Source organism: Cervus elaphus, chromosome 19 (genome assembly GCF_910594005.1).
Source record: "Cervus elaphus chromosome 19, mCerEla1.1, whole genome shotgun sequence".
Lineage (NCBI taxonomy): Eukaryota > Metazoa > Chordata > Mammalia > Artiodactyla > Cervidae > Cervus > Cervus elaphus.
The window spans coordinates 66,093,941-66,120,885 of record NC_057833.1 but is presented as its reverse complement, the minus strand read 5'-3'; the positions used below and the strand labels follow the sequence as shown (position 1 = coordinate 66,120,885).

At 53.2% G+C, this 26,945-nt stretch overlaps 2 protein-coding genes across 3 annotated transcripts in view; one reads left to right on the top strand and one right to left on the bottom strand.

Annotated features, from left to right (window-relative positions):
• CAPN7 (calpain 7) overlaps positions 1 to 3,580 on the top strand; it is a 46,093-nt gene extending 42,513 nt beyond the window's left edge. For both annotated transcript variants that reach the window (XM_043875309.1, XM_043875308.1), the window contains 2 exons: positions 1,226 to 1,318; positions 1,408 to 3,580. In XM_043875309.1, coding sequence (XP_043731244.1) covers positions 1,226 to 1,318; positions 1,408 to 1,552 — 238 coding nt within the window. In that variant the 3' untranslated portion in view covers positions 1,553 to 3,580. The remainder of the gene's footprint in view (positions 1 to 1,225; positions 1,319 to 1,407) is intronic.
• The window catches only part of SH3BP5 (SH3 domain binding protein 5), a 76,746-nt gene continuing 53,243 nt past the window's right edge, over positions 3,443 to 26,945 (bottom strand). Inside the window, exons 4-9 of the mRNA XM_043875310.1 lie at positions 17,563 to 17,727; positions 10,174 to 10,304; positions 8,598 to 8,640; positions 7,771 to 7,990; positions 5,244 to 5,504; positions 3,443 to 4,873 (exon numbers count right to left, since the gene is read on the bottom strand). Coding sequence (XP_043731245.1) covers positions 4,674 to 4,873; positions 5,244 to 5,504; positions 7,771 to 7,990; positions 8,598 to 8,640; positions 10,174 to 10,304; positions 17,563 to 17,727 — 1,020 coding nt within the window. The 3' untranslated portion in view covers positions 3,443 to 4,673. The remainder of the gene's footprint in view (positions 4,874 to 5,243; positions 5,505 to 7,770; positions 7,991 to 8,597; positions 8,641 to 10,173; positions 10,305 to 17,562; positions 17,728 to 26,945) is intronic.

Here is a 26,945-nt window from a genome sequence, read left to right as displayed (position 1 = left end):
GAAGGGGATCAGTAGACAAGTTGGCTCTGGGGACAGAAGCTGTGATCAGAGGGCCGCACAGACTCTGTTCACGGTGCTGAGAGGCTTTTGTCAACTGACAGAGTAACTGGGCGTTTCTTCACTTTTGTTAAGCTACGTATGTTTCATGTGCATTGGCTCATATTTCTTGTGTATTGTTATATTTCACAGTTTTAAAAGGTTTAAAAAAAGAGAATACAAATAAAAATAGTACCAGCTTCTAAATAAAACTAGGCTTAATTTTGCCTGCCTGTAATTACAAACTGTTTTGAAAGAAACTAATAATCCTTTAGCTAGGACTGAGCTATTTTTCTACAGTCATTTTTAAAAATGTCACCAGTTTGATAGGCAAAACAAGGTACATAATTGCCCTTTTGTATTTCATTTCTAGGAAGCTTGAATATGGAAAAATGTTTATTGACTGTGTATTTTTTCTTTATATATTTATTCATATCTTTTGCCCATTTTTCTGTTGTACTTGTCACGTTTTTCTTAATTGTAAGCATGAATAAGGAAGGGTATGTAGAATATTAACTCCTTCGCATATTTGCAGGTATTTTTCCAAAATTTTTTTCCTCACATAACAAAAAAATTTTTTTCATTATAAAGTAATCAAATGTTTCTTTTGGTTTATTTTCCTGTGGTGAGGAAGTCTTGCCCTAACATTAAATAAAGTTTCACTGTATTTTCTTCTAGTTCTTTCATGGTCTTAATTCTTTTTTTAAATACATATGAATTTTATTTTATATTTGTTGTGAAATACAGTTTAACAATTTTTTCCCTAAGTTTTTGTCATCACCACCTGTGTAAATAATCCTTTCCCTACTGATTTGCAATGTTACGTCTACCATAGGCTAACTCTTCTGTAAATTTAGATTTTATTTCAGGGTTCTCTGCTTTTTCACTTTTTTTTGCCTAATATACTATTTTAACATTATTTTCTGAGAGCCTGTGATAAAAATACAGTCTCTTCTAAAGTAAATTTCGTAAAATGTCCACCTTTATGGCTTCAACTTAAAAACATAAATGATGTTTTCTGTAATTAAGAGTAAAAATAGTATGCATGTGCCTCAGAGTGCTGTTCCCTCCTACTGAAGCTCTAGAAGCATGTACTTAATGGTCTGTCGGCACTTTAGGTATAGTTGTTTTGGGTATATGTTTGAGACAACTTAATAACAGCAGTAATTTACTCTTTTTTTTCTTCTAGGCAGTACAGTGTTGGATTTGAAGTGGTAGCAGTTTCCGTGGTGGGAGACCCTGGTCCCCATGGGTTCCAGAGGAAATCTAGCGGTGACTACAGGTAATGTTGGCCTTTTGATTGCTAATTCATACTCTACTTTCTGTGGCATCCTCACTTAAAAACCTTGTTCTCATTTTCCCTGAACGTAGGTGCGGGTTTTGCTACCTGGAACTGGAAAATATACCTGCTGGGATCTACAATATCATTCCCAGTACTTTCTTACCTAAACAAGAAGGACCCTTTTTCTTGGACTTTAATAGTATTATCCCCATCAAGACAACACAACTGCAGTGACAGAAACTTCAGCGATCGCTGGATCTTATACTCACCAAACATCATCTCTTCAACCGGGGACACAGATCTCCAGGACACTGTAACCCAAGTCAGAACAGAATGACATCTCTAAAAACGTTCCTGTGGAATCTGGTGCTGAAGTCAGGGTGTGTGGTGAGAACTGTGTGTAGTCAGAATTGCCCTCCGTCAGTCAGAAGTGCTGTTTACGTGGTTTTGTGTGTATACAGAGTGGGCTTGCACTTAGGGGCCCTGTTATATAAAAAAGTATAGATGGTTATAAAGGTTAGACGCAGTCAAGCACTGAGATAGCCCTTACCCGAGGCCAGGCGAGGGAAGTGAGGGTGCAGACACGTGGAGTGGAACAGCGGGCTGGGGTGCTGCTCTGGAACATGCACGCTGTTTGTCTTCTGGCAGCACATGTCGTAAGGTAAACCTGCTTGTGGTGTTAACTCTCCTGTGTGTCTTGGACAACAAATGACCAAATGAATCGTGTTACCATGAGATGTTAGTTCTGTGTTATTCATGACTTTAAGTGTTTACCGTTGCCCAGAGGTCATGAAAGGATAAAGCGTTTAAGAGACACAGTTCACTCTATAGCATAAAGATGCTCATGCTTAAGAGCGAAGGCTGCTGAGGCTGGACACCTGTCTCCCCTGGCTCATGTGAAGAGGACTGAGGTGCAGCTTTATCAGGTTGAGGAAAGTAGTAGTCTGAGACATCAAAGACATTACAGTTTAGTTTCTATAGTCTTTCTTTAAATCGCTCCATATAGTTCAGTGTTCTTATGGTAGGCGCACTCTAAAAAACATGATCAAGAATTTATGGTCATTGGGTTGCAACATACTACTGTTATGTGTAAATTCCCAGTTGTTTACATAAAAATCCATTAGAGTAGAATGATGCTCAGTCAAGATCTTAAGATCTAAAAATAGTGGAATTTTTCATCTCTATTAAAACTTTTGTATTTCTATTATCTTTAATCGAAATAAAATGTTTATACTTATGGAAACTGCATAAAATGTTTATACTTATGGAAACTGCATAAAATGTTTATACTTATGGAAACTGCATAGTTTAACCTAGAGAAATTATTAAAGAACTTCATGTGGTATGTTCCATCTAAAAGAGAACTCATTACTTGCATGAAAATTAACATTTTTACCAAAAAAAAAAGTCTGTTTTTCATTCAGGCTAATGGCAGGTTGTTGTATTAGTGAGATTTCATTTTGGTAGATGAAAAGTGCTTTCACTTTTAACATATTTTAGGTGGATTAATTTTCCGTGACTTTAAAGAAAAATCTAAAGCATTAGAGGTATATTTATTATAGACATGATTTGAGCCTTGTGTGTTAAAGATCTTATCTTAGATTCAAACTGAGACCTAATCCCTGCCTTCAAAAACCCAATGGAAAAAAAAAAAAAGGGAAAAAAAAACCCAATGGAGGAGACCTACATAAACAATTACTGTGTTGTAACCCTGAGTTCTGTAACAGAGCTCTAAACAGAGCACGATGACTAACTTTGGTTGGACCGACACAGAAAGAGAATAGAATCATCTGGGGAGATTTTCAAAGCCCAGTGCCCGGGGCTGCCTGCATCACTCACCAGCCCCTACGGCCGAGACCCGGGAGACGCCCAGGCCTCGCCGAAGCGCGTCCTCTTTACTTTGCGACCACTGCGTCTCCATACTGCTCGGCTTCAGTAGCAGCAGAAGTGGAATTCTAACTCACACCTGCTAATCAGGGCATACACTGTTAGGACCCAGGGCCTTAACTGAAAACAAGAATGGGTGACCACTGCACTCCAAGCTCTTCCTGATGGCAAGAGGGCTGCCTCGAGCAGAAGATTCGGGCAGTATCAGGATTCTTTATCTGAACTCACAGAAAGACATTTTCTTAAGCCATTTTTATTACACTCAAGGTATTAAGACAAGTACAAAATAACCTTGTAATCAGGATAGTGTATCAGTCGTTAAAAAAGGAGAGAACAGGACAGTGTGAAGAGATTTACAAATGACATATATATAAGTTGACAGGTTGTGTTTTTTTTCTTTTAGATATGCTGTTTTCTTAACAAAAAAGGACAAATAAAATACAATGCTCTAAATACGGGTAGCCATGAAAACAAGAAAAGCAGTCCTACAACACTTAACACTATTAGCATAACAGACACCATTGCTTCTATTAACAGCCTCTGCCACCGTGTGCCCGCTCCCTCTCCTAGCCTAAGGAATAGCTTCCTCTTAAGAAATACTAGTGCAGCATAACCCTTAAATAACTGTTTATTTTTAAAAGTTACAGCCTACAGAGAAATCAACACCTTGTCAATCTAGAACAACACTGGCCACCATTCCTCATGCACGGGTCTTAGAATAAATCCCCTTGGCTGGTGGGATGAGGTTTACGCGACAGGGCTTGTTCCCCTCCCCACAGCCACAGACCCCATCCACGACAGGCCCCTGCCCGAGTCCCCCCATCCCCACGCAGCATTCACCCTTCCCACCCCAAAAAGTGCAGCTCATGGCAACCTTTGATAAAGAAAAAGATTTTAACGGGCGTCCCAGCAAACACACTTTTTTTTAAAGCCCCCGTCTGAAAACTGGAGATAATGCAAATGAATTCTGTTCTTGGATTTTTCTTTTTTTTAAGCCTTCACTGGATCAGAAAGTGTTGTTGCGAATATTTGAGTTTCATCTTGCATGCACCTGTTTTCCTTTAGATCCCCTCTGCCCGGGATCTAAAGGAGGGAACAAGGCCGTTTTCCCAAACAAGTGGGCCCTTGAGGCCGCTGGGGGCTCAGCTCCCCAGGCCCCAGCTGGCTCAGGGTCTTTTCTGGGAACAGGTTACTGCTTGCATGACACTGTGACAGGGACCGTTTGAACAAAGGCCCGTGGACCCGGTCACAGCCCACCTGCAGCAACTGACTCTGCACTGAGAAACACTCTAGCACAGGAGCACGCGCTCACCCCGCAGACAGACCTCCAGCCCGCGAGCCCACTGAAGCGTCATTCGTGCCGTTTAGAGGAAAGGGCTGGGATTTGGCATATATTTTGTGATTATTGGCACAACGTCCTCCATCCGGTTCATGTATAAATGCTGACCCACGCCGGGGCCAGGGCGTGTCAGCCGATCTGCACCACGTGTGTGTCCGTGAGGCCCGCACGCCCGGGGCCCCGAAGGGACAGCCGCCGCACCCCTTCCTCCAGGGCCTGGCCCGCGGGCTTCGAGGGGCTCCTGCTGCCATCGCCGCTGCTGCTGCCCAGCCCTCGGTGGCTGCCCGCCTTGTCACCCGTCTTATTCTCTGCCCCCTCTGCTCTGTCCCCTGTGGAAACAGAAAGACCCTGCAGTGAGCCTTGACAGCCCCAAGGGTCCCCCGGGCCCCCCACGGCCGGCCAGCCAGCTGCACCTCCAAACACCCAGGGGGCACCGAAGCGCCTCAGCCACAGCAGCGCCCCCTGCTTTCCCTCCCTGAGAAGCTGCAGACACCCCCGACCCTCGGAGATGAGACCTGTCCTACGCTAACAGCTAGAAAATGGAAGCCTCCCCAGTGGGTGCGCATCAAGAGGACTGTTGTGGTGAGAGACCAAATGACGTCAGGAGCCACACCGTGGCGCGTCCACAGAGGCCCTGATCGCAGCATCCAGGCTGGGGTCCCCGCCCGCCCCCACCCTGGGGCCGGGGGCTGCACTCACCTCGCTCCACCTCACACTCGGGGGACGAGGCCCCGCTGCACTCGCTGCGGGGGCCCAGCCCCGGGAACAGCACCCCGAACTCCGACAGGGACACGGGGCTGGGCAGGTCCAGGCTGGCGGGACGCACGGCCGCGGGGAACTGCTCGGGCGTCTCCGATGGGCTCGTGGGCCCCGAGCTGAAGCTGGACAGGGACTGGGTTTCCGAGTCATCCTCAGACACAAAGGCGCTGCAGTTGTCATCTTCGAAGGCCTCGGAGGCCACTGGGAGGGGAGAGAAAGAAGAGCCGTCACTCAGCTCTGACCGAGGGCCACCCAGCCCCCGACACACCTCCGGGCATCCCCGCTGCGGAGATGGGGCCAGGCCGCTGCAGGACCCAGCCACCGGACCTGAGAAAAGGGCCGTGGGCCTCCTCAGCTCGCGAGCCCAGACTCCAGAGCACCCTGGAGGGAGAAGGCTGGACCCACCGGCGGCCCGGGGCCTTAACGTCACTCTGCAGCCCCTGTCCCAGGAGTCGCCACTACCAGACACGGCCTGAGGTGGAATGGAAGGTGAGTTCAGCCACAGGTCGGGTTTTTTCCTCCACCCTGGGCCCCAAAACGGAGCCCCGCGGGCCCAGGAGGAGGGTGGGCCTGCGCAACGCGTCCTGATGGAGCCGGCCAGGACTCGGGGATGCCTCCTCCCACGGGAGGGGCCGCGGGAGTGCTGACAGACAGCCCTGCGCGGGGTGTCGGCTGAGACCTCCTCGGTCACCTTCTCAGTAACCCGCCGTCTCATGAGACCCGCTCAGAGTCCACTGAGATCACCGCTTGCCGCAAAGGAACACAGTTCCCCGGGCGGCGCTCTGGGGCTCGCGCCTCACGTGGTTTGTGGAACTCATTCTAACGAGGCCAGAGGCACAGCCTGCAGGCCACCTCAACTCTGAACAACAGCCCGGTCCCCTTTCCTCCTCCCCTGGCTGTAAAGACAGTCTGTAGCGTCCCATGGAAGTATTGGAATGCTGGGCACAGAGAATGGGCTCAGGTCTGAGTTCACAGCCCACCTTCACTGCCTTCTGTGTACCCTTGGTTAAGTTAACTCAGCGTCTCTGAGCTTCATGTCCCTCTCCACACAGGGCTTAGAGGATGATGTACGCTGAAGGACTCATCCCTGCTGTTCAAATGACAGTTTTCTTTGACCTGGGGCCTCACGCTTGAATGTTTGTTGGCTGAATTAAGGTGCTGGGCTGGAGGAAGCACAAGCTGGAATCAAGATTGCCGGGAGAAATATCAATAACCTCAGATATGCAGATGACACCACCCTGATGGCAGAAAGTGAAGAATTAAAGAGCCTCTTGATGAAAGTGAAAGAGGAGAGTTAAAAAGTTGGCTTAAAGCTCAACATTCAGAAAACTAAGGTCATGGCATCCAGTCCCATCACTTCATGGCAAATAGATGGGAAAACAGTGGCTGACTATTTTTGGGGGGCTCCAAAATCACTGCAGATGGTGATTGCAGCCATGAAATTAAAAGATGCTTACTCCTTGGAAGGAAAGTTATGACCATGTTAAAAAGCAGAGACATTACTTTGCCAAGAAAGGTCCATTCAGCTAGGCTATGGTTTTTCCAGTGGTCATCTATGGATGTGAGAGTTGGACCATAAAGAAAGCTGAGTGCTGAAGAATTGATGATTTTGAACTGTGGTGTTGGAGAAGACTCTTGAGAGTCCCTTGGACTGCAAGGAGATCCAACCAGTCCATCCTAAAGGAGATCAGTCCTAGGTGTTCATTGGAAGGACTGATGCTAAAGCTGAAACTCCAATACTTTGGTCACCTGATGCAGACAGCTGACTCATTGGAAAAGATCCTGGTGCTGGGAACGATTGAAGGTGGGAGGAGAATGGGACAACAGAGGATGAGATGGTTGGATGGTATCACCAACTCAGTGGACATGAGTTTGGGTAAACTCTGGAGTTGGTGATGGACAGGGAGGCCTGGCGTGCTGCAGTCCATGGGGTCAGGAAGAGTCGGACACGACTGAGTGAACTGAACTGAGGAAGAATCATGGGGAAAAAGCCAACAGCCAGTATTCCTCAGAAAAGGCAAAGAAGGGCATGCAGACAGACAGGGCTGGGGCAGTCGGTTTCTGAACTGACATGGAAGGAACTACAGCAGCCCTCTGTATTTACTTCCCAGGGATGGCCCTGGTAAATAGGTCCCGGTGCTCAGACAACACGTGTGGAGTGACCCGCGGGGACATCGCGCCTTCACAGGGGAAGGAACGGGAAGTCAGGCCTTGGCCCACGTGTGTCCTGATCATGGCGGGACGGCCAGGACTCAATCAGAGCTTCTCCCAAGTCCCTGCGCCCGAGGGCGCGCCTTCCCTGCAGGACTTCTCACAGCCTGGGATGCCCTGATAAGGGCTTGGAATCTCGGGGGTGAAAGCGCGTCCCTTCCCAAACTTATCTAAGCACAGCTTGCTGACTCAGGATGCTAGCAGCGCCCCAGTGAACGGTGTCCCGCCCGCGGGGAACACGGGGCCCCAGACTAACCGGAAACGGCGTCGGCTTCAGGCTTGCGCCCTGCCAGGCCCTCGGCCGGCACAGCTCCGCCCTCGGCGCCGACGCCGCGCCCACGGGGCCCCATGGCGCCAGAGCGCCGCCGCTCGTGGATCTCGTCCGAGATGGTCTCCAGGTTCCGCAGCGCAGTCTTGTACTCGCCCTTGGCCAGGGCCAGCTTGGCCTGCAGCTCGTCCACCGTCTTTTTCAGCTGCTGCTCGGGAGAAGCAGGGGGAGCAGGTGAGCGAGGCCGCGCCCCCGCCGGCCCACCCAGGCTCCCGAGTGACTGGGTCCCTCACCCCCAGGATGCAGTCGGGGTCCTGGTCCCCCTTCCGCAGGTCTGCACGCACCAGACATCAGCTGCCAGTCCGGTGACAACCCCGGCTCTACGCCCAGCAGCCCCCCAGAAAGGCAGCGGTAGGGGTCCAGGTCTACACGGTCCCACCGCGCGGCCATCTGAGCCCCGAGCCGTAGACCTCACGCCTGGCTGTGTCAGAAGCCCCCGGCGGGCGTGTGAAAAACCGGAGGGCTGGGCCTCAGTTCGGTCGGTCTGGGGCGGCCCGGAATCCACACTGCCGGCAAGCTCCCCGGGGCTGTGCGGAGGACCACTGACCGAGGACGCTTCGGCCAGAGACGATGCAGAGGCTCCGCGGGCAGCAGACAGCACCGAGCAAGCAGCCAAAGCCTCGGTCAAGAACGTGTCCCCCGACCTGGCGGCCATGGGGCCATCTGGAGGCCCACTACAGAAGGGGGGGGGGGGGGGCGCCTCAGAAGACAGACATCGCCGACCCACCCGCTTCAAAGCCGAAGGCCACACGTACCTCCAGCTGCAGGTAGTACTTTGCCTTGAGTTCAAAGTAAGGCCTGTGGGAGGCAGACAGAAGGGACGTGAGAGCCTGGGCAGCAGTGACCCCCATACGCTCCACGGGGGCGTCCGGGGCAGCGACTGAGCCGCCCTCCAGCATTTACTCGGCTCCAACGGGGCCGTGAGGGGAGCGGGGAGAGATCCAGCTCCCGGGCCTGACCCATAACTGAAGCTCACCCAGGGCAGAGGTGCCAGAAGGCCCGTCTCCAGACACAGGAGCCCCATACATGGGCACACGCAGGCCGGGGCCCCACCCCCGGGCCCCGTCCTCCCTGCGGGGTGTTAAGGCCACTCGGGGCGCCCGGCAGGGAGGGCTCCCACCTCCCCTCCTGGGAAGGAACCGCAGAGAAGAACTTGCCCCAACGCACGCCAGCTGCGCCGAGCTCACTCGGGGAGGGAGAGAGCCGCCCGCACAGAGGGGCCGCTGCCAGGCCGGGAGCTCGGGTTGGCCTCCGGGACTCCGCGCGGGACTAGAGGGAGCCGATTGTACGTAGAACCCCCAGGCCACAGGCCGGGGAGAGGCCAGCACACCCCGGGCTCTGGTCCAGCAGGCAGGGACACACCCGCTCCATTCAGGAGCCTGGGGGTCGGCCCATGAGGTGGCAGCCCTTCACCCACAGCGAAGCTTGGGGGTCTGTCTGTGGCTGAGCAATGGAGGCCATTCCAGGTCTCTGCTTGCAGGCCCAGCAATTGTGAGGGACGCAGGGAGTCTTCCCCAAGGTCATTGTCAGATGATAATACAGGAGTGATGAGAAGAGCTGGAGAAAAGCTCCATTGCAACCAGTCTTCACAACATTGTAAATCAACTAACAAACAGTTCAAATAAATATATACATACACACATATATACACGCACACATTTAAAAAAATTATTCCTCTGGGCCCATCTGTGTGTGCATGTAATTTGTGTCAAACAAATTGTGCTTTCCATGTGTTTTGTGGCCTGCCTTTATTACATATAAATGTTACAAACATATTCATATAGTAATGAAGGCAGAACCTATGTCATCATGATTTTAACTGCTATAAACTAGTCCGATGTTTGGAAGTATCACTACGTATTTAACCAAAGACCCTACTGTTGGACAAATTTAACTGTTCCTAGTTTTGAATACTGTAGGAAACTGGAAATACACATCCTGTCACCAAAAAAGGCAGAGAAGAAAGCAGTCTTACGCCACTTCATCAGCTCTGCATCTATGAAGGATGTGTATTATCTACAAAGCTCACCCCCATCGTGCGGACAGGTAACCTGAGGGGAAGGGCCGTTTCCACACCGTCAGCCACAGCGCCAAGGGCACACACCCCTGAGTTCCCCAGAACGCAACCGCAGCCCAGGGCCCAGGTAACGCTCTGCCCTTGAGATTCCTTCCGGTGCTCGCAGCTTGGTCACGCCTGGAGGCGCCCCACCCGGGGGTGCAGAGAACGCAGAGGGAGCCGGGGCAGGCGCAGGCGCTGCTGGGGCCACGGGAAAGGCTGAGATGGTGTGTGAGGAGAGCAGCCCAGCCCCGGGGCCCACGCGCCCCGCTCACTTGGACTTGTTGATGGCCCGCTTGAGCTTCTTCTCCAGCTGCCGCATGCGGCCCATGGCCGCGTTGTAGCGCGCCGCCGTCTCCTTGTGCACCAGCTCGCTCCGCGTCTTGGTCTGCTCCGCCTCCATTACCTGCGGCGCACAGCAGAGGGGCGGGGTCAGCGCGGCCACACCCAGAACGGCCCCCTGCGGCAGGACCACTTACTCCATTGTTTCAAAAAGATGAGGAATCTGGAGTTAACACATACACGCTACTATGTAAAGCACATCAACCACAAGGACCTCTGTATGGCATAGGGAACTCTGCCCAATATCTTGTAATAACCTATAACAGAAAAGAATCTGAATATATATATATATATTTGTGTATATATACACACAAACATACATATACATGTACACACATACAACTGAATCACCATGCTGTATACCGGAAAAGGACACGTTATAAAGCAGCTGTACTTCAATTTTTTTAAATAAAAATGTAAAAATTAAATGAGGAAATTAGTGGGGAAACTTAAGATTAAACAAACTTGCAAAGAGAAGAGGGTCACCCTTCCCGACTCATCTATTCTAATGTAAAAGTCATTTCAGACAAGACTCAACTGCCAATCAGCTGAGGCGACTAGCAGGAAAAGGACAGAACCATATGAAGCATCCTCTGAGCCAGTGGGTGTCCACTTCCACGGAGTGTCCACCATGGGCTCCTCCTGGTCCCACCGCAGGTCAGGAGCCAGCGGGCGGGCAGGAGACACGAGAGGGACTCGGACCTCAGGGGCCTGGGAGCCCTCCAGAGCCAGGTGTATGCAGCAGGCCAGCGGGAGGATGAAGACCTCGGCGGTCCGGCACCTTCCCAAATGTTCCGGCTTAGCTGGTGGACGCAGAAGAATCCAGGACCCAGAAGGATTAAGCAGAAACGGATTCTGGGGCTCACACAGATTTTCGTGGCCAGAAAACTAGTCAGCTAGAATGCTAGGGGGAACATTTTCAAAATGGATTCAAAACCCAAGAGTCCTGTGCCCTCTATGCGGGCTCAAAGGCACATTCCCAGAAGCAGGGACAGTGTTGGTTCTCTCCCCACTGACCTAGAAACACATCAGAACAAAGCTGGCTGGGAGGAGAGAGGACGCAGGAGAGAAAAAGCAGTTTGGGCCATGGAAACAGCTAGCACTTCCTTCCCACCTTCTACTTACAAGTCACCCAAGTATGGAATGAACTAGAAAGGGGGACACAGGGCCAACTTTTAATTTTACCCAAAGAGCAGCACGGAGGAGCCCAGAGGGCCCTCAGATTGCTGGTCCACCGTCTCAGACCCAGCAGGACTGTTTCAGGAGGACACCACCCAAGAGGCAGCCTGCAATCCATCACCCGCTCCAGGAAATGGCCACAGTCAGCCCAGGGCAGTTTCCTTATGCACTTAAAATTAGGTGTTTTTTAAGAATCAGGAGAAACTCTGAAAGACTCTGACATGAACTGGGAAGACCCAGAGGAATCGGGTGGAGAGGGAGGTGGGAGGGGGGATCGGGATTGGGAATACATGTAAATCCATGGCTGATTCAAAGAATAAAATAAAATAAAAAAATTAAAAAAAAAAAAAAAAAAAGACTCTGACATGAGCAGAAAACATCTAGGCATCCTGTCTATTGCCCCCTTCTCCAGGATATCTCTGCCTTTCCTTGTCTTGGAGCTATTTCATGGCCCTACAAGTTGTGGGAAACTGATAGTAATACAAATGATTCTTATCCCTAGAAATCAAGAGGAAGTGTGTGGAGATGCATTTGCTCATTGCCTGCCCTGTAAATACTGACCAATGCTGTATCTGTCTGTAAATTCACCTTGGCACTCTTGAACTTAAACATGAGTGCTTTTTTCTGAATTCTCCTTTCAAAGAGCTGTAACATCAGATTCATTCCATCCTTAATTAATGCGTTAAATAAAATCTTTTATAAGAGAACACTTTACACTTACCAGAGTTAAAGCTTTACCTTCTTCTAAAAAAAAAAAAAAAAAAAATATATATATATATATATATGCTTTTAACAATGGTTTTAATGCTTGAGATACTTTTAAAAACAGAATTAGAACAAAGTCAGAGAGGGAAATAGGGAACCAAGACAAGCTTGCCAAAATGACCTCTCAATCAAGATCAGGAGGCTTGGGAAACCCTTCCACTTGGCTGCTCACATCAAAGACGTCAGAGAGACATGAAATGAACATAAAACCTCACCAGCTTCGTCACTGAGGGAAACAGCAGTAACTCTTCAGTCTAAAGCTGTAAGGATTTACTGCTGTAACCTTTATGAACACGCAAAACCCAAGCATATCAGACAGATGAAGACATGCTGTGGTGATTGGTTCTACTACAAGGGGATTCAGTGCAAAGTTCACCTTTAAGGACCTCTCTGAAAGCATTTTATAAGGATTTTTTTTTTTGAATCGTTTTTTGATATGGACTGTTTTTAAAGTCTTTATTGAATTTGTACGATACTGCTTCTGTTTCAAGCTTTGGTTTCTGGCCGCGAGGCATATGGGATCTTAGGTCCCCGACCAGGGATGGATCCTGCACCCGCTGCCCTGGAAGGTAAAGTCTTAAACACTAGACTGCCAGGGAAATCCCTGAAAGCATTTTAAAGAGAGACCTACAGAAGCTGTGATTTGAGGCTACGGTAAAGAGCATCCCCTGCAAGAAGCAGGGTTCCCACCAACTGCACGCACAGGCCCTCGTTTTTCCTTGGTCCTTAGTCTGTGAAAAAGCTTTCTAAAGTTAAACCCTCGGAAGAATCCAAGCACTTGGCAATGCTGCCAGCGCCGACTGAGACAGCAGCAAGCACGCTGCCCTCTGCCTCACCCCCACCGGCCACACCGACCACCCCCTGTCCCAACTCCCGGACCCCACGTGCACACAAGCGCCTGCTGTCAGAGGAGAGCCCCTCGCTCTGCTTCCTGCCTCCAGGGAGAAAGTCGCCAGGGGTGCACCTTGGTTACACCCCTCGGTAACTCAGCAGCCCCTAAAACCTGGACTCGGGCGTGAACTGTGTGCCCAGGGCTGAGAAAACAGCGGGCGGGTGCTGGGAAGGTGGAGGCCACGAAAGCGGAATGAAGAGGTCCCTGCAGGCCTCGAGGTGCCCAGACACACCTGCAACCCAGACCCGAGGAGCCAGTGCGGCGCCCAGACCTCCACGAAGACCAGGCTCCCGGGCTGGACTGCGGGCTCCCGCGGCCGCTCTACACCCTGCTTTTCAGTGTCCACCAACCGGCTCAACTCCAGGCCAAGCACACCGACGAAGCGCGTCCTGGGTGCTCGGAGCAACTGGGGACCGAGCCCTGGGCCGCCAGCCTCACAGTGCAGACACTCAGCAGCACCACGTCACTCAGGCAGCTGAGATCCAAGCTGCTAGGGCTACCTCGGATCGGGGTGGGGGGCCGCGAGGGGGAGGCAGCACAGGCTGCGCTGGGCGGATCGGTGCAGGGTGCTCAGTGCAGGGTGCTGGGGGCTTGGTGCAGGGTGCTGGGGGCTTGGTGCAGGGTGCTGGGGGCCTGGTGCAGGGTGCTCGGTGCAGGGTGCTCAGTGCAGGGTGCTGGGGGGCTCGGTGCAGGGTGCTGGGGGCTCGGTGCAGGGTGCTCAGTGCAGGGTGCTGGGGACTCAGTGCAGGGTGCTGGGGGGGGGCTCGGTGCAGGGTGCTGGGTGGCTCAGTGCAGGGTGCTGGGGGCTCAGTGCAGGGTGCTGGGGGCTCGGTGCAGGGTGCTGGGTGGCTCAGTGCAGGGTGCTGGGGGCTCAGTGCAGGGTGCTGGGGGAGCTCGGTGCAGGGTACTGGGTGGCTCAGTGCAGGGTGCTAGGGGACTTGGTGCAGGGTGCTGGTGGAAAGGCATGAGTGAGGAAGCCCTTAGGGGGGCTTGGCACAGCCAAGCATCCACTCTCCACGGGAAGCGTGCAGCTGCCTACCTCCTTCCCAGGGCTGACAGGCTCCTAGAGAAACCACTCTTTTCTGGCTCCCACGTCCCCCAAGGGAACTGTGTTCCTGGGCTGACCCCTGGGTGCACCAACCTCTGTGGATTCTAACGACAAAGAAGTCAGCCTCACTGGGGTTCCCCAAAACTCACAGACATGCACTTCTGCCCCTACAGGTTGGTTCCAGATGCCCAACAACCGACCACCCACTGCCACCCACCGGGAGGGTTTGGGGCCCGAGTGGCCAGGCCCCGGGCCCGGCGGGCAGCAGGCAGTGAGTGGGACCTGGGGGGCATGCCACGCAGCCGCCCCCGGTGCTCGGGAGCCTGAGGCGCCAGAGGCCTCCTCCAGGGCCAGCAGGACAGGGAGCACGGGGGCCAAGCAGGCCCCCTCCCGGGAGGGACAGGACAGCCCAAGCCCTCTGCTCACAGAGACACACAGATGCTGCTCAGAGAGACACTGCCTGCCGGGACACCAGCGGGCACTGAACGGGTGTGTCAGTCGGGCTGGGGGCCCTGCCGGCAGAACAACCCGAACTGGGCTCCTCACCTCACTGTCCATCTCGCCTAGCCCTCTTGAAACACTCACTCTCAACCGGAGCATCCCAAAGCCAAGAGCAGGGCCCCCCACTCCCAGGAAGGCAGCATCGTGGCCCGCTCAGCCCATTCAGGCCACCTTCTGATTCTTCCTGCGGTCCTGGGCATGTGAGCCCGAGGAGGTGGCATCTCAGGGCCTTGGGGACAGGTGGTACCCGCCCAGCAGCACAGAAAAGCAGGCCTGATGGCTCAGGTGCCTCCCAGGGCGCAGGGCACACCCAGGCCTCTCCTCCCAGCAGCCGCTGGTTCTAACAGTTCACGCCTCCCCACGACAAGCCACGTCCTCCTCCTCCTCCTCCTCCTCTTCCTCCTCTCTGGCCTGTCTGCACAAACAGAAAGACCAACGGCTCCCTCCTGGAGGTTGGAAACCTATCACCTCCCTTTCAGGGCCGCCACTCAGCAAAACCAGGTGGAGCTGGGGAGGCAGGGGGCGTCGGCTGCCTAAAGCCCAAGTGGGAGCAGCAGGGACCGCGCACCCCCAGGCAGGCCTCTCAAGCACACTGGAGCTCAGCTGACCCCAGCACTGAGCGCAGGACCGCTCCTCTGCCCCCGCCTGGGGCCCTGCAAGTGGCTGAGCAATACAGACCCCGGGGCTCCCACGGCGACCACAGCTGGGGCCGTCACTAGAAGTCTGGAGGAGCAGAAGGGACACACAGAGGACTCTGGGGAAGGGGATGTGGGGACCACAGGGTCCTTCCACCGTGCCTGGGGTGGGGGCCACCCCGCCCAAAGCAGGGCCGCTTTTTCAAGATGGCCTGGACCCTGCTGAGCTCCGCATCCTTCTCTGGATGCTTCCTTGGCACTTTCTTCACAGAAGAGGTCCCTTCTCCTGAAGAAACAGGCTTCCCAGAGGACTGAGAAGTCAGCTGAGGGCAAGGACACATTCTAGACCTTTTGCTTCGTCCACCAACACTCAAGAAGCCCAGGTGTGCCAGGGCCCCGGGACGGCAGCTCACAGCAGAGCCACCCACGAGCATTTCTGCCCCACCCGTCACGGCCACAGAGTGTGCCCCCTCCAGGCTGCGCTTCTCAGGGACACGGGGACACGGTCCCAGACAGCTCTGCCGTGTGCTCTGCCTCTTGCTGGTGCCACTCTGCAACCCTCCTTCTCTCTCCTCGGGTCAAGGAGCAGCCTCTGAGCCCCCTGAAACTGGGGAGGAACTGAGGGAAGAGGGCCAGGAGCCCCCCAGGGTGGAAATCCTGGCCCGTGACCCAGGAAGTCTGCTCATCTGCAGAGGTCGCCCCCACAAGCAAGAAACCATGGGCGGCCTCAGTGAGGGTACACGTCAGATGCCCTCCCACATGATGTCAGGAGGCCCAGGGCTGCCTTGGACAGCTCCACGGGTTGCGCACTGCACAACCCCAAGGAGCACCATTCCCAAACATGGGTGTGAATGGTGTTCTTGGCCACGGGATGTGGAGGTCCTGGGGACACCTCTCTGGGACTTGCCATCACAATCTACTACAGCCCTGGAATTTAACAAGTAGGAGGAGAAAAAGCAGAAATATGGTCTGTTATTTTTGTAAAGAACACATTAAGTGATTTCTGCAATGATTCCTAACTAGCTGATATGGATCTTGGTTGGGGTGAAAGGGAGGGCGGGAAGAAAAGGCAGGCCTTTAGTGAAGTTCTTGGAAGGAGGTTTTTTTTTTCCCCCCTCCCCCATCCTTTTTACTCTGTCGGGCTACTTGTAAATTTCCAAGATTCCCGACCTCCCCTGTGGACACTCCCCAGTGGACCCAGGAAAGCTGTCCCGGCCTGCATTTGGCTGTCCAGGCCTTGTGTCCACCAGGGGGCAGGAGGCTCCAGGCCACACAAGCCCACTTGGGAGTCTGGGCTTTAGGGGGTTGGCGGTGGTGGAGTCAACGTGGATTCAACACCAAGTCCCAGCCCTTTGTGAGTCAGGTGTTCTACTTAGGGAAGCTCAAGGCCATCTTTAATCACCATGTCCTCCAGGACCTGAGCCCACAGTGGCAGGTGACACTAGAAAAGTTCTGTTCTAGCCTCGCAGGCGGCCTCTCGGGAGCCCCCACCCCTACGTCACCCCACATCCAAGGCCTCAGCAAACCAGCTGGAGGAGGGGGAGGAGCACTGAACATCCCGCAGGACCCTTTGGAGCCTGGGCGAGTCAGGGAGAGGCGAGGCATCCAGCAACACCATCACTGCTGATACTCAGGCCTGTGGTCAGAGAGCAGGTCCCGGGAGCTGCTGAATGATGCCCCATGATGACCTCAAACCCAGCAGGCACAGCCAGTGAAGCCCAGAGCCTGCAGAGCCCGCTTCCTGCAGGCACTCTGGTTCCCCAGACCGCACCCAGCCTGGGCACCCCCGGGGTTCAGGCCTCAGCCGCCATGTCCCACCTCTCACTGAGGGCACACACGCCCCAAGGCCAGGCCCGCCAGGTCATCCAGATCGTCCACCCTGAGCTCCAAACCCTGCCGGACCCCGGGGACTCAGAGGGAGGAGACCCTGGAGAAGGACCGGGGGTCCCCTGAGGAAGCCCCCACTGGTCAGGACTGTCGAGGATGATCTGAACCAGAGGGACCTCAGCTGGCAAGGATGGGGCCGCTACGCCTGGCATCAGGAGGCTGCCACCAGGGAGGACGGCTTAGTACCAGGCCCGTGGAGACCCCCCCAACCCCACCCCAGAGATGACCACTTGTGGGTGTACAACATGCCTGTTTGCTCTGCTCAGGGAAACCAGCGGGAAATCGGGGGTCTGAGAGGCACACGCACCCCAGGGATGCAGGAACCCCAGGAGGGGGCAAGCCCAGCCCCCTTCCCGCCGCAAGCCCGCCCACACGCAGGTGAGTGCACACAGGCGCGCCCCGCAGAGACTCGTACCCTCTGGGTGGCGTGGTTCAGCATCTCCTGCCAGGCCGAGTCGAACTGCCGCTTGTCGTCCTCCAGCAGCCGCTGCTCGGCCAGGGAGATGGTCTCCTTGGCGGCGCGGAGCACCTCGGTGGCCCTCTGGAAGTCCTGGGTGGCCCGCTGAGCCTCCAGCTGCGCCTGCGCAGGAGAGACCTCGTGAGACCGCGGACCCGGCCGGGCCCGTTATAACTCCCGCCCCAGGAGGTGGGCGTCCCGAGGGTCTGCACGGGCGCGGTCCTTCTCTGCATGTGCAGCCGGGAGCGGGGACAGGCCGGGCACCCGCAGGCACGTGGAGACGCCAGATGGGGCGCGTGGAGGGTCTTCCAGCCTGGGACCCAGCGGACCCAGATGCACCAGCCGGCTCTGGATCGGAGTTAAGAGGCAGCAGAGTAGCCCACGTGCGGCAGGTGTGCCGACCGCGGGCCTTCACAGAGATGCTCGCATTTGCCGGTGGGGCCAGGGCAGTGTCCCCAACCCCCCCACCCCCACCCCCTGCCCAGACCCGTGGTCTAGTTCACAGCTCGGGAGAATCCAAAAGGCCCCGGAGAAAACAGTCCAGCAGCAGCATCATTCTGGGTGGGGACCCTGGCTCCAGGAGGCCCAGGCTGACTCCCAAGCTCACGCAGCTGTGACCTGACTCCAGCCGCTCGGAGTCCTGGCCCCTGGAGTGGGGATGCTTCAGAACAGGACCCCACTCACATCACACGCACCCACACCAGCGACCGGGTGCAGGGAAGACCCTAATGGTCACAGCGCCGTCCCTGCTCTCAAGGACCCTCAAGTGGGAGAATCAATAGAAACAGCGGCCAAGCTCTGGACCTTTTGAGAAGGTAACACGTCATTAATCTAAAATGAGTGTGAACACCCCACCCTTTAAAGTCTCAACCCAGAGAGAGAAAAGTGATCTCCTTAACTAACATCCGTGTTGCCTACATGATGAAATGACAGTATTTTGTACCTACTGGGTTAAAATATACTATTAAAACTAATTCCACCTGCTATTTTTTTTTTTTTTTACTGGGACTAGAAAATTGAACGTTACTTAGCTCATTCACAGTCAGGGAACCAGGCCCTCCCCCATCCCGAGCCAGCCTCCTGTGACCCAGAGCAAGTCTTTGGAAACCACCGGCCTTTTTCCAAAGGTGGTTAAGAAGAGCAAACTCAGACTTGGAGTCCATCAGCCCCGGGGCGGGGAGGGAGGGATGTGTGACCCCCACCTCGGGGCCATCACTTTGCACTTCAGGTCACACCCAGCCTGGGGGCGCGGACCCAGGATGGCTTCTTAAAGGACAATCCTGAACTGAGGGCTGGGAGTCAGGATGATTTGAAAATTCAGGGTTGGCTGGAGTAGGGGTGTGTGCTGAGAGGAAGCAGAGAGGGAACAGAGCGTCTCCAGGAGGCGTGACAAAGACCCTGATCAGGATTTTAAAGGGGAATCAAGGACGGAGGCCTTGGGGGACTTCCCTGGGGGTCAGTGACTGAGAAGACATCTTGCAAGGCAGGGAACACGGGTTCCGTCCTTGGCGGGGTAGCTTAAGATCCCACATGCCGCCGGAGAGCTAAGCCCATGTGCTGCAAATTCAGAGTCGGATGCCACAAGGAAGACCCAGCACGGCCAAAATTAAAAAAAAAAAAAAACAACGGGGGCCTTGAGCGCATGTCAGGTAACCAGGGGACCTGCCTTCTGCGACCCACTCCCATCGTGTGGCCCCGGGCCCTCCCGCTGCGCCTCTAGCAGCCGGGGGCCACCCTTGAGAGCTGACAGACCCCCCAAGAAGACAGCGCGGTCCGCTGCCAACAGCAGACTCACCGCTGCAGGGCCTGGGCCCCAGCTCCACAGTGCCCCTCCAGGGCGGGGACAGCCCTGGACCGCCGGCCCAGAAGTGCTGGAGGGCCCGCAGCATCGAGACGCAGCCCGACACCGAACCTCAGGCCGACCTACAGGCTGCAAACCAGCACCAGCAGACCATAATTAACCCCGCGGGACTTTTTCTAAGAAGGGATTTGTATGTAGGGAAATTTTAGTTTAGGGCTTCCCTGATAGCTCAGTTGGTATCCGCCTGCAATGCAGGAGACCCCAGTCCGACTCCTGGGTTGGGAAGATCTGCTGGAGGAGGGATAGGCTACCCACTCCAGTATTCTTGGGCTTCCCTGGTGGCTCAGCTGGTAAAGAATCTGCCTACAGTGTGGAAGACCCGGGTTCGACCTCTGGGTTGGGAAGATCCCCTGGAGAACGGAAAGGCTACCCACTGCAGTATTCTGGCCTGGAGAATGGACTGTATAGTCCATGGGGTTGCAAAGAGTTGGACGTGACTGAGCAACTTTCACTTTCACTTTAGTATTTCAATTCAGCAACATTTAAGGATAAACTCTCTTCTCCCAGGTTGTCCTGCTTGAGTTATAAAACTTTTCTTTCTTCAAACAAACAAAAAAAGATGATGCTCTCACGGGGACCTTCTGAAATGTGGTTACTGTGATCTGGGTCCAGCCCATCGTCACCGGCTGCCGTGTTATCTGCTGCCTTTCAAATAAGGGAACCACACCCTGCAAGGAAGGAAAAGAGGAAGGCCACCTGAAGTGGCCCTGCAGAAGAACACGAGCTCTGTCAAGTCCCTGGGGAATTTCCCCAAGGTTCCTTCCCTCCTGTGATACCAGAAATGGGTTTTCCTTGTAGTATCGCAGATCCTGCTAACATGATGGTTTGGTCTAGATTTAACCCACAGAAACCAAACGGCATCTTTCCATCACTTATCCCCTCATCCGTTCATTCACTCAAGTTAAGTGCTGGGCCTGTGTTCTGTACCCACTGTCTGTTCTTTGCATCTTTCTTGGAAATAGAGCCTTCCTGTCTCCAGGTGAGGCAATGTCCCAGCTAAGACCCTTCTTCCCAGCTGTCACTATAGTGAGTGCCTCTGTTACTTTTACCTAATGAGATATAAAAGGACATGGAGTGAGACTTCCAGGATTGTCTTTCCATCTGTGACATGAATACAATGGCTGGTGCTTCAACAGTCGTTTTGTATCATGAGGCAATTCCCTTAAGGATGAAAAAAACAGAAAATTAGGCCCTGCCCTGACTTTTCACACAACAGAGAACATAAAGTTTCATGTTTAAGCCAGTGTCATTTGAGGGTTTTCTGTTAACATTCCACCAAAGTGAAAGTGTTAGTCGCTCAGCAATGTCCAGCTTTTTACGACCCCGTGGACTGTAGCCCACCAGGCTTCTCTCTCCATGGGACCCTCCAGGCAAGAACACTGGAGTGGGTTGCCATGTCCTTCTCCAGGGGATCTTCCCAACCCAGGGATCAAACTCGGGTCTCCTTCATTGCAGACGGATTCTTTACCATCTGAGCCACCACATGAGGAGGGATAATCAGCCAAATCTAAACCTACATGATAATGTATCTTTCCCTCCACACAGCTGGGCTATTCTGCAAACTTGATAGACATGACTACAGCAGCCTGCACAGGCCGGTCTAATCTCTCTCAACGTCCTTCTAGCTGCACACAGCCCATGTTACACCTTTAAGTCCAAGGAAACAAACTGGGCGCTTCCTAAAGAACCCCAAAGTGCCTGACCTCTTTGTAGGGAATTTTGTAAACATTTTCACATACATGAAGAAGAGCCAGGAAGGCACACACATGGGGAGGGGAACAGGCATCAGACCCCGCCCCCCGGCAGGACACGGGCCATCAGCCATCGATGAGGCACCTCCTGGACGCTAAGTTCTGGCGGCGAAGGGAGATGCAGCCCACAGCAAAATAATGAGTTCCAGCTCAGCTGGGAAAACAGATGCATTCATTACAAATTCCCAGACAGACAGTGACAAGTGACAGGTGTAAAGCACATGGGATCGTTGCTAAGAGAGTGAAATCAAAGCTTTCTTAGGGCAGAGTCCTTGATGGAGAGGGAGTGAGGCACCAGGCTCGGCCATGGAAATACGGGGGCATCTGAGAGCTCACGCCCATGTCAGAGTGAGGAGGCTTCACTCAGACTGCTTGCCTGCGTCCTAACAGGACACGTGACCTCGAAAATCAGAAGCCAACTGAGAGTCCAAAAGTGAGTCAGAAAGAGAAAGATAAATACAGTATTCTAACTCATATACACGGAATCTAGAAAAAATGGCACTGAAGAATTTAGTTACAGGGCAGCCATGGAGAAACAGACATAGAGAACAGACTTATGGACATGGGGAGAGGGGAGGAGAGGGTGAGATGTATGGAGGGAGTAACATGGAAACTTACATTAGCATATGTAAAACAGACAGTCAATGGGAATTCGTTGTATGATGCAGGGAACTCAAACAGGGGCTTTGTGTCAACCTAGAGGGGTGGGATGGGGAGGGAGATGGGAGGGAGGTTCAAAAGGGAAGGGATATATGTCTACCTGTGGCTGATTCATGTTGAGGTTTGACAGAAAACAGCAAAATTCTGTAAAGCAATTACCCTTCAATAAAAAAAAAGTAAAAGGTTAAAAAAAAAAAAAAGCAGGCGATCCGGTTTTCACCATCGTATGAAAGACGACACCTAGAAATCTTTGGCACAACCAACTGAGTTTTACCTTCAAACTCCAACAAAGGACTCCAGTCCTGATGTTAATTCATTAGCTGATTCAGGGCTCCCTGGTGCGCACAGGGGCCCGAGCCAGTTAGCAAACCGGACCAGAGCGAGGCCCGCCCAACATGGCTCTGAGGAGGAAACACCAGCAGAGGTGTCAAGATGCAACATGGGAAAAAGGTGACAGGCCTTCCCGACCTGTGAACACGTAACGGCTTTCACAGATACCACTCTATGCAGACAGCATTAAAAGGCGGCCCGTGAATAGATCTGGTAAGGGGCCAGCCATGAAATAAAAAGATGCTTACTCCTTGGAAGGAAAGCTATGACCAACCTAGACAGCATATTAAAAAGCAGAGACATGACTTTGCTAACAAAGGTCCGCCTAGTCAAGGCTATAGTTTTTCCAGTAGTCATGTATGGATGTGAGAGTTGGGCTATAAAGAAAGCTGAGTGCTGAAGAATTGATGCTTTTGAACGGTGGTGTTGGAGAAGACTCTTGAGAGTCCCTTGGACTGCAAGGAGATCCAACCAGTCCATCCTAAAGGAGATCAGTCCTGGGTGTTCATTGGAAGGACTGATGCTGAAGCTGAAACTCCAATACTTTGGCCACCTCATGCGAAGAACTGACTCATTTGAAAAGACCCTGATGCTGGGAAAGATTGAGGGCAGGAGGAGAAGGGGACGGCAGAGGATGAGATGGTTGGATGGCATCACCGACTCAATGGACATGAGTTTGAGTAAACTCTGGGAGATGGTGATGGACAGGGAGGCCTAGCGTGCTGCAGTCCATGGGGTCGGAAAGAGTCAGGCATGACTGAGCAACTGACCTGAACTGAACTGAAAGGGACCTTCATTAGACACTGGCCCCGCCAGCTTGGAAACTGTGGATTCCCGCAGTCTTCGGAAAAAGGAGGTAGGGAACCTCTGCCGAGGCCGCAGTCGCGGCCTTGACTCCGCCCCACACCAGCCCACAGCTGGGCACCAGATGTTCATGCTGGGTGCAACAGAAGTGGAGGTGGTTCACGGGCCATCCAACTCAACCGTTCATTTATAAAAATAAAGGGCCCAAAGGAGCACGGCCACCTGTTAAATATCACAGAGCTCCTTGGGAGCTGGGCAGCACCAGGAAACCAGGGCCCCCCGACCCTGGGCGGGGCTGTTTCTGTTCTACCACGAGGCGTCTGCTCCCTGGGCAGTGTCACCAACGGCACGATCGCGGGCAAGTGGACGGTCTATCCATGAATCACACACAGTCAGAGGGGCCGCTGAGGACCAAAGACCGCACGGGAGCCCCACCCCGGATGCCCCCCAGCCAGTCAGCCGCAGAAACCAAAGACGCCTAGGGGTCGGGTCACTGGGCCGCCCAACACCGTGGTCCTGCTGGGGGCGGCTCCAGATCCCGGAGAGAGTCTGCAAGACGAGACCGGCCCAGTACCTGACTGCCGACAGATGCTCAGTGTGGGTTCAGATAACTGTGAGGAAGATCACAGCAGCTACTGTTGGAGCATCCACTCTGAGTCAGACGGCACAGGATGAGATGTTCTGGGACAGGCCGCACTAGGATCTCAAAACTACCCTGGGAGCTAGTCCAAGTGGCATCCCACCTCGTGAAGGAGACCAAACTCAGAAAGGTTAAAGGAACTGCCTGAGGCCACATAGAGTTCAAGGGTGGGTCTAGAGTCAAGCCCTGATCCAGGGCCTTCCAGCAAAACTTCTAAAAAAAAAAACTGCCGCTCGCTGGGCTGCACACTGCTGAGCAAGTGGTGCTGCTCCAGCGAGGGCCCTCTTGCTTCTTCTCCTAATCCCGGGGCCACATTGGCCACTGCTGAATAGACGGGGACGGGTTGGGGGGTCGCAGGGAGAAAAGATGTTAGCCCCCAAGGACAGCACATTTCCCTTCCACAAAGTGGGGGTGCGGGAGAGCGGGACCCCCCCCACCTCCGTGTAAGAGCTCAGCTCCTTCCCAGTCAGGAACCAGGGGAGCTGATGGTGGGGTGTGCAGAGGCTGAGGCTGCATGCTCTTGAGATGGACTTCTCCTGCACCCCAACACTGCTCCCTCCCCTCAGACCCCACTCCTGCGCTGCAGGCCGTCACCAGTTCTATCTTGTCACCATTTCTATCTTGCTCCGGATAGAGCAAGATATCTATTGTCCTCTGGACGGCTTTCCCTATCCCCTTCTGAAAGCCTGTAGCACTTGAAACCCAAAAGGATGCTCCCGGGTTTACTTAAGGAACGAGTGGGCTCCATCTGTACACACCTCCCAGCGCTTGATGGGAGCAGTCACGGATCCACAAGAGGCTTCTGGAGACTCTGGCGTGAAATGGACACAGGGCACCCACTGCCTCCCAGAGAGGCCTGGCAAGTCCCTGGCCTGGGAGGGCAGAGACCACCCCAAGTGCGAGGGCATCATTGGCCCTTTACTGGCCGTGGGGCCTCCAGGAAAACACAGCCAGGAGGCCTGGCTTCTGCAGCCCGAGGGCTCCAGCTGGGACGGCTCCTGCTCCTCAGGGCTCAGGACAAGGGCCAGGTGCCCACTGCACCGGGCAACCGCTGGGGAGAAGCCCCGTCTTTGCTTTTTCACCCTTGCCTCTTTTTAAAAAAAAAAAAATTATTCATTTGGCCGCACGTGGTCTTCGCGGTGGCACACGGGGTGGAGTTCCCGGACTAGGGATTGAACCCAGGCCCCCTGCGCGGACCAGGGATTGAACCCAGGCCCCCTGCCCTGGGAGCGCGGCAGAGTCCTAAGCCACTGGAGCACCAGTAGCCTCCCGCCCTTGCCTCTTCACGGGGACTGTTGCACGTGCTGCTGGGAGAATTCACCCCCAGGCTAGAGGCTCGTGGAGAAAAGCCAAGAGGCTTCTCCAAGCCACCCGAGGAAGAGGAGAGGCCCTCAGAGAGGGAGGGACATCCAGGGGGAAGGTCCAAGCGGGCGGCAGGCAGGGCAGCTGTTCTTGCTTTCACTCGAGCTCCAGTTGTCCGTTCTGAGTCATCCTAGGGATGGGCAGTCGCCAGAGTCTGGGACGTTCGAATGCAGAAACTTCCCCTTTCCACGCCCTTCCAGACGGATCTGAGGTTAAGGGAAGAGTAGATGGAGATGGGCAGCGGCCGCCTTGACCCTGAAGATGTTCTGGACACAAACACTGTGATCAGAAGCATCTTCCGGAGAGAATGCCAGGCAGTCCTTCTAGTTGCCTGGCATTTTCATATCCAGTGCTCCTAATGTTTTTCATGTTATTTAGTCAAAATGATTTTCACGTGGATCAGTTCTTTTCAATTTCAAATCAATCTGAACCATTGAGTAGTTTCATTGACAAACTTTACTCATTACAGCCTATGCCATGGAGTTCTCCATTATTTCTGTCAAACAATTTTCCTGGACCAATTTTTTGCAGATCTAAAAATTGGTTGAACATATGGGACATCAAGTTTTAATCAGTCCCAAATGTCAGCATGCACAGTTTGAGCCATAATCAGTTAATATTAAACTGTATAATATAAAACATATTAAACAATATTATTACAAATTAAATAAGAGATCCGTGGTGCATATTTCTCATTACAGAAATATGAGAAAGCCTCGAGCAGTCTTCAGAGACATCATTCGGGGCCTGCAGCTGGTTTAGTGAAAGCCCACAAAGCTCTTCAATAAATGACAAAAAAAGCCACAAGGGATGAGAAAAAAATCAAGGTCAAATAGTTTTATTCTATCCTGGGGTTAAAGATGAGCTGTTTAAAAACAAAAATTCAAAAGCTATTGTCTGCTTCAAAGAAACACAGAAGTGAGAGCTGGGGGTGGGGTGGTGGCGAGGTAAAGGTGAAGTAAGATTGGCCAATGGATTAGTTTTTACAGAAGCTGGATGAAGGGTATATGCGGTCATACTACTCAATATATATGTGAAACTTTCTATAGTAAAAAGTAAAACTACTCTCACTTGCAATTACCTACTTACTATTCTCTAGAACTGCAGCGTCAGGAGCCACTGGTCACAGGTGACTACTTACATTTAATTACAATGAAATAAATTAAGTTTTCAGTTTTCCTGGTTGCATCGGCCACACTGAGGGGATCCAGACTGATGAGTACTCGTGAGTCACGTGCGGCCAGTGGTCCCACCCTGGTCAGCGCAGACACAGAACATTTCCAACATCACAGAAGTTCCACTGCACAGGCTGTCTGAGACACGGGCCCACCACGAATGAAGGCTGGTGGGAGGTCTCAGCTGCCATCCACCAGCTCTGGTGTGTGTCCATCAAAACAGCACCTTTGTGCTCATCACCACCAATTATTAGAGAAATGCAGATCAAAACTACAAGGAGGCACCACCTCTCACGGGTCAGAATGGCCATCACTAAAAAGTCCACAAATAGTACATGCTGGAGAGGGTGTGGAGGGAAAGGGAACCCTCCTACACTGTTGGGGAGAACGTAGGTAGGTGCAGTCACCAGGAGAATAGCCGGCACGCTCAGTCGCGTCCGACTCTTTGTGACCCTATGGATGGTAGCCTGCCAGGCTCCTCTGTCCACGGGGATTTTCAGTCGGGAATACTGGAACGGGTTGCCGTTTCCTCCTCCAATGGAGAATAGTATGGAGGCCCCTTAAAAAAAACTAAACATAGAGCTGCCATAGGATCCAGCAATTCCATTCCTGGGCATATATCCAGAAATGAAAGTTGCTCAATCATGTCCGATTCTTTGTGACCCCATGGACCAATACAGTCCATGGAATTCTCCAGGCCAGAGTACTGGAGTGGGTAGCCTATCCCATCTCCAGGGGATCTTCCCGACCCAGGGATC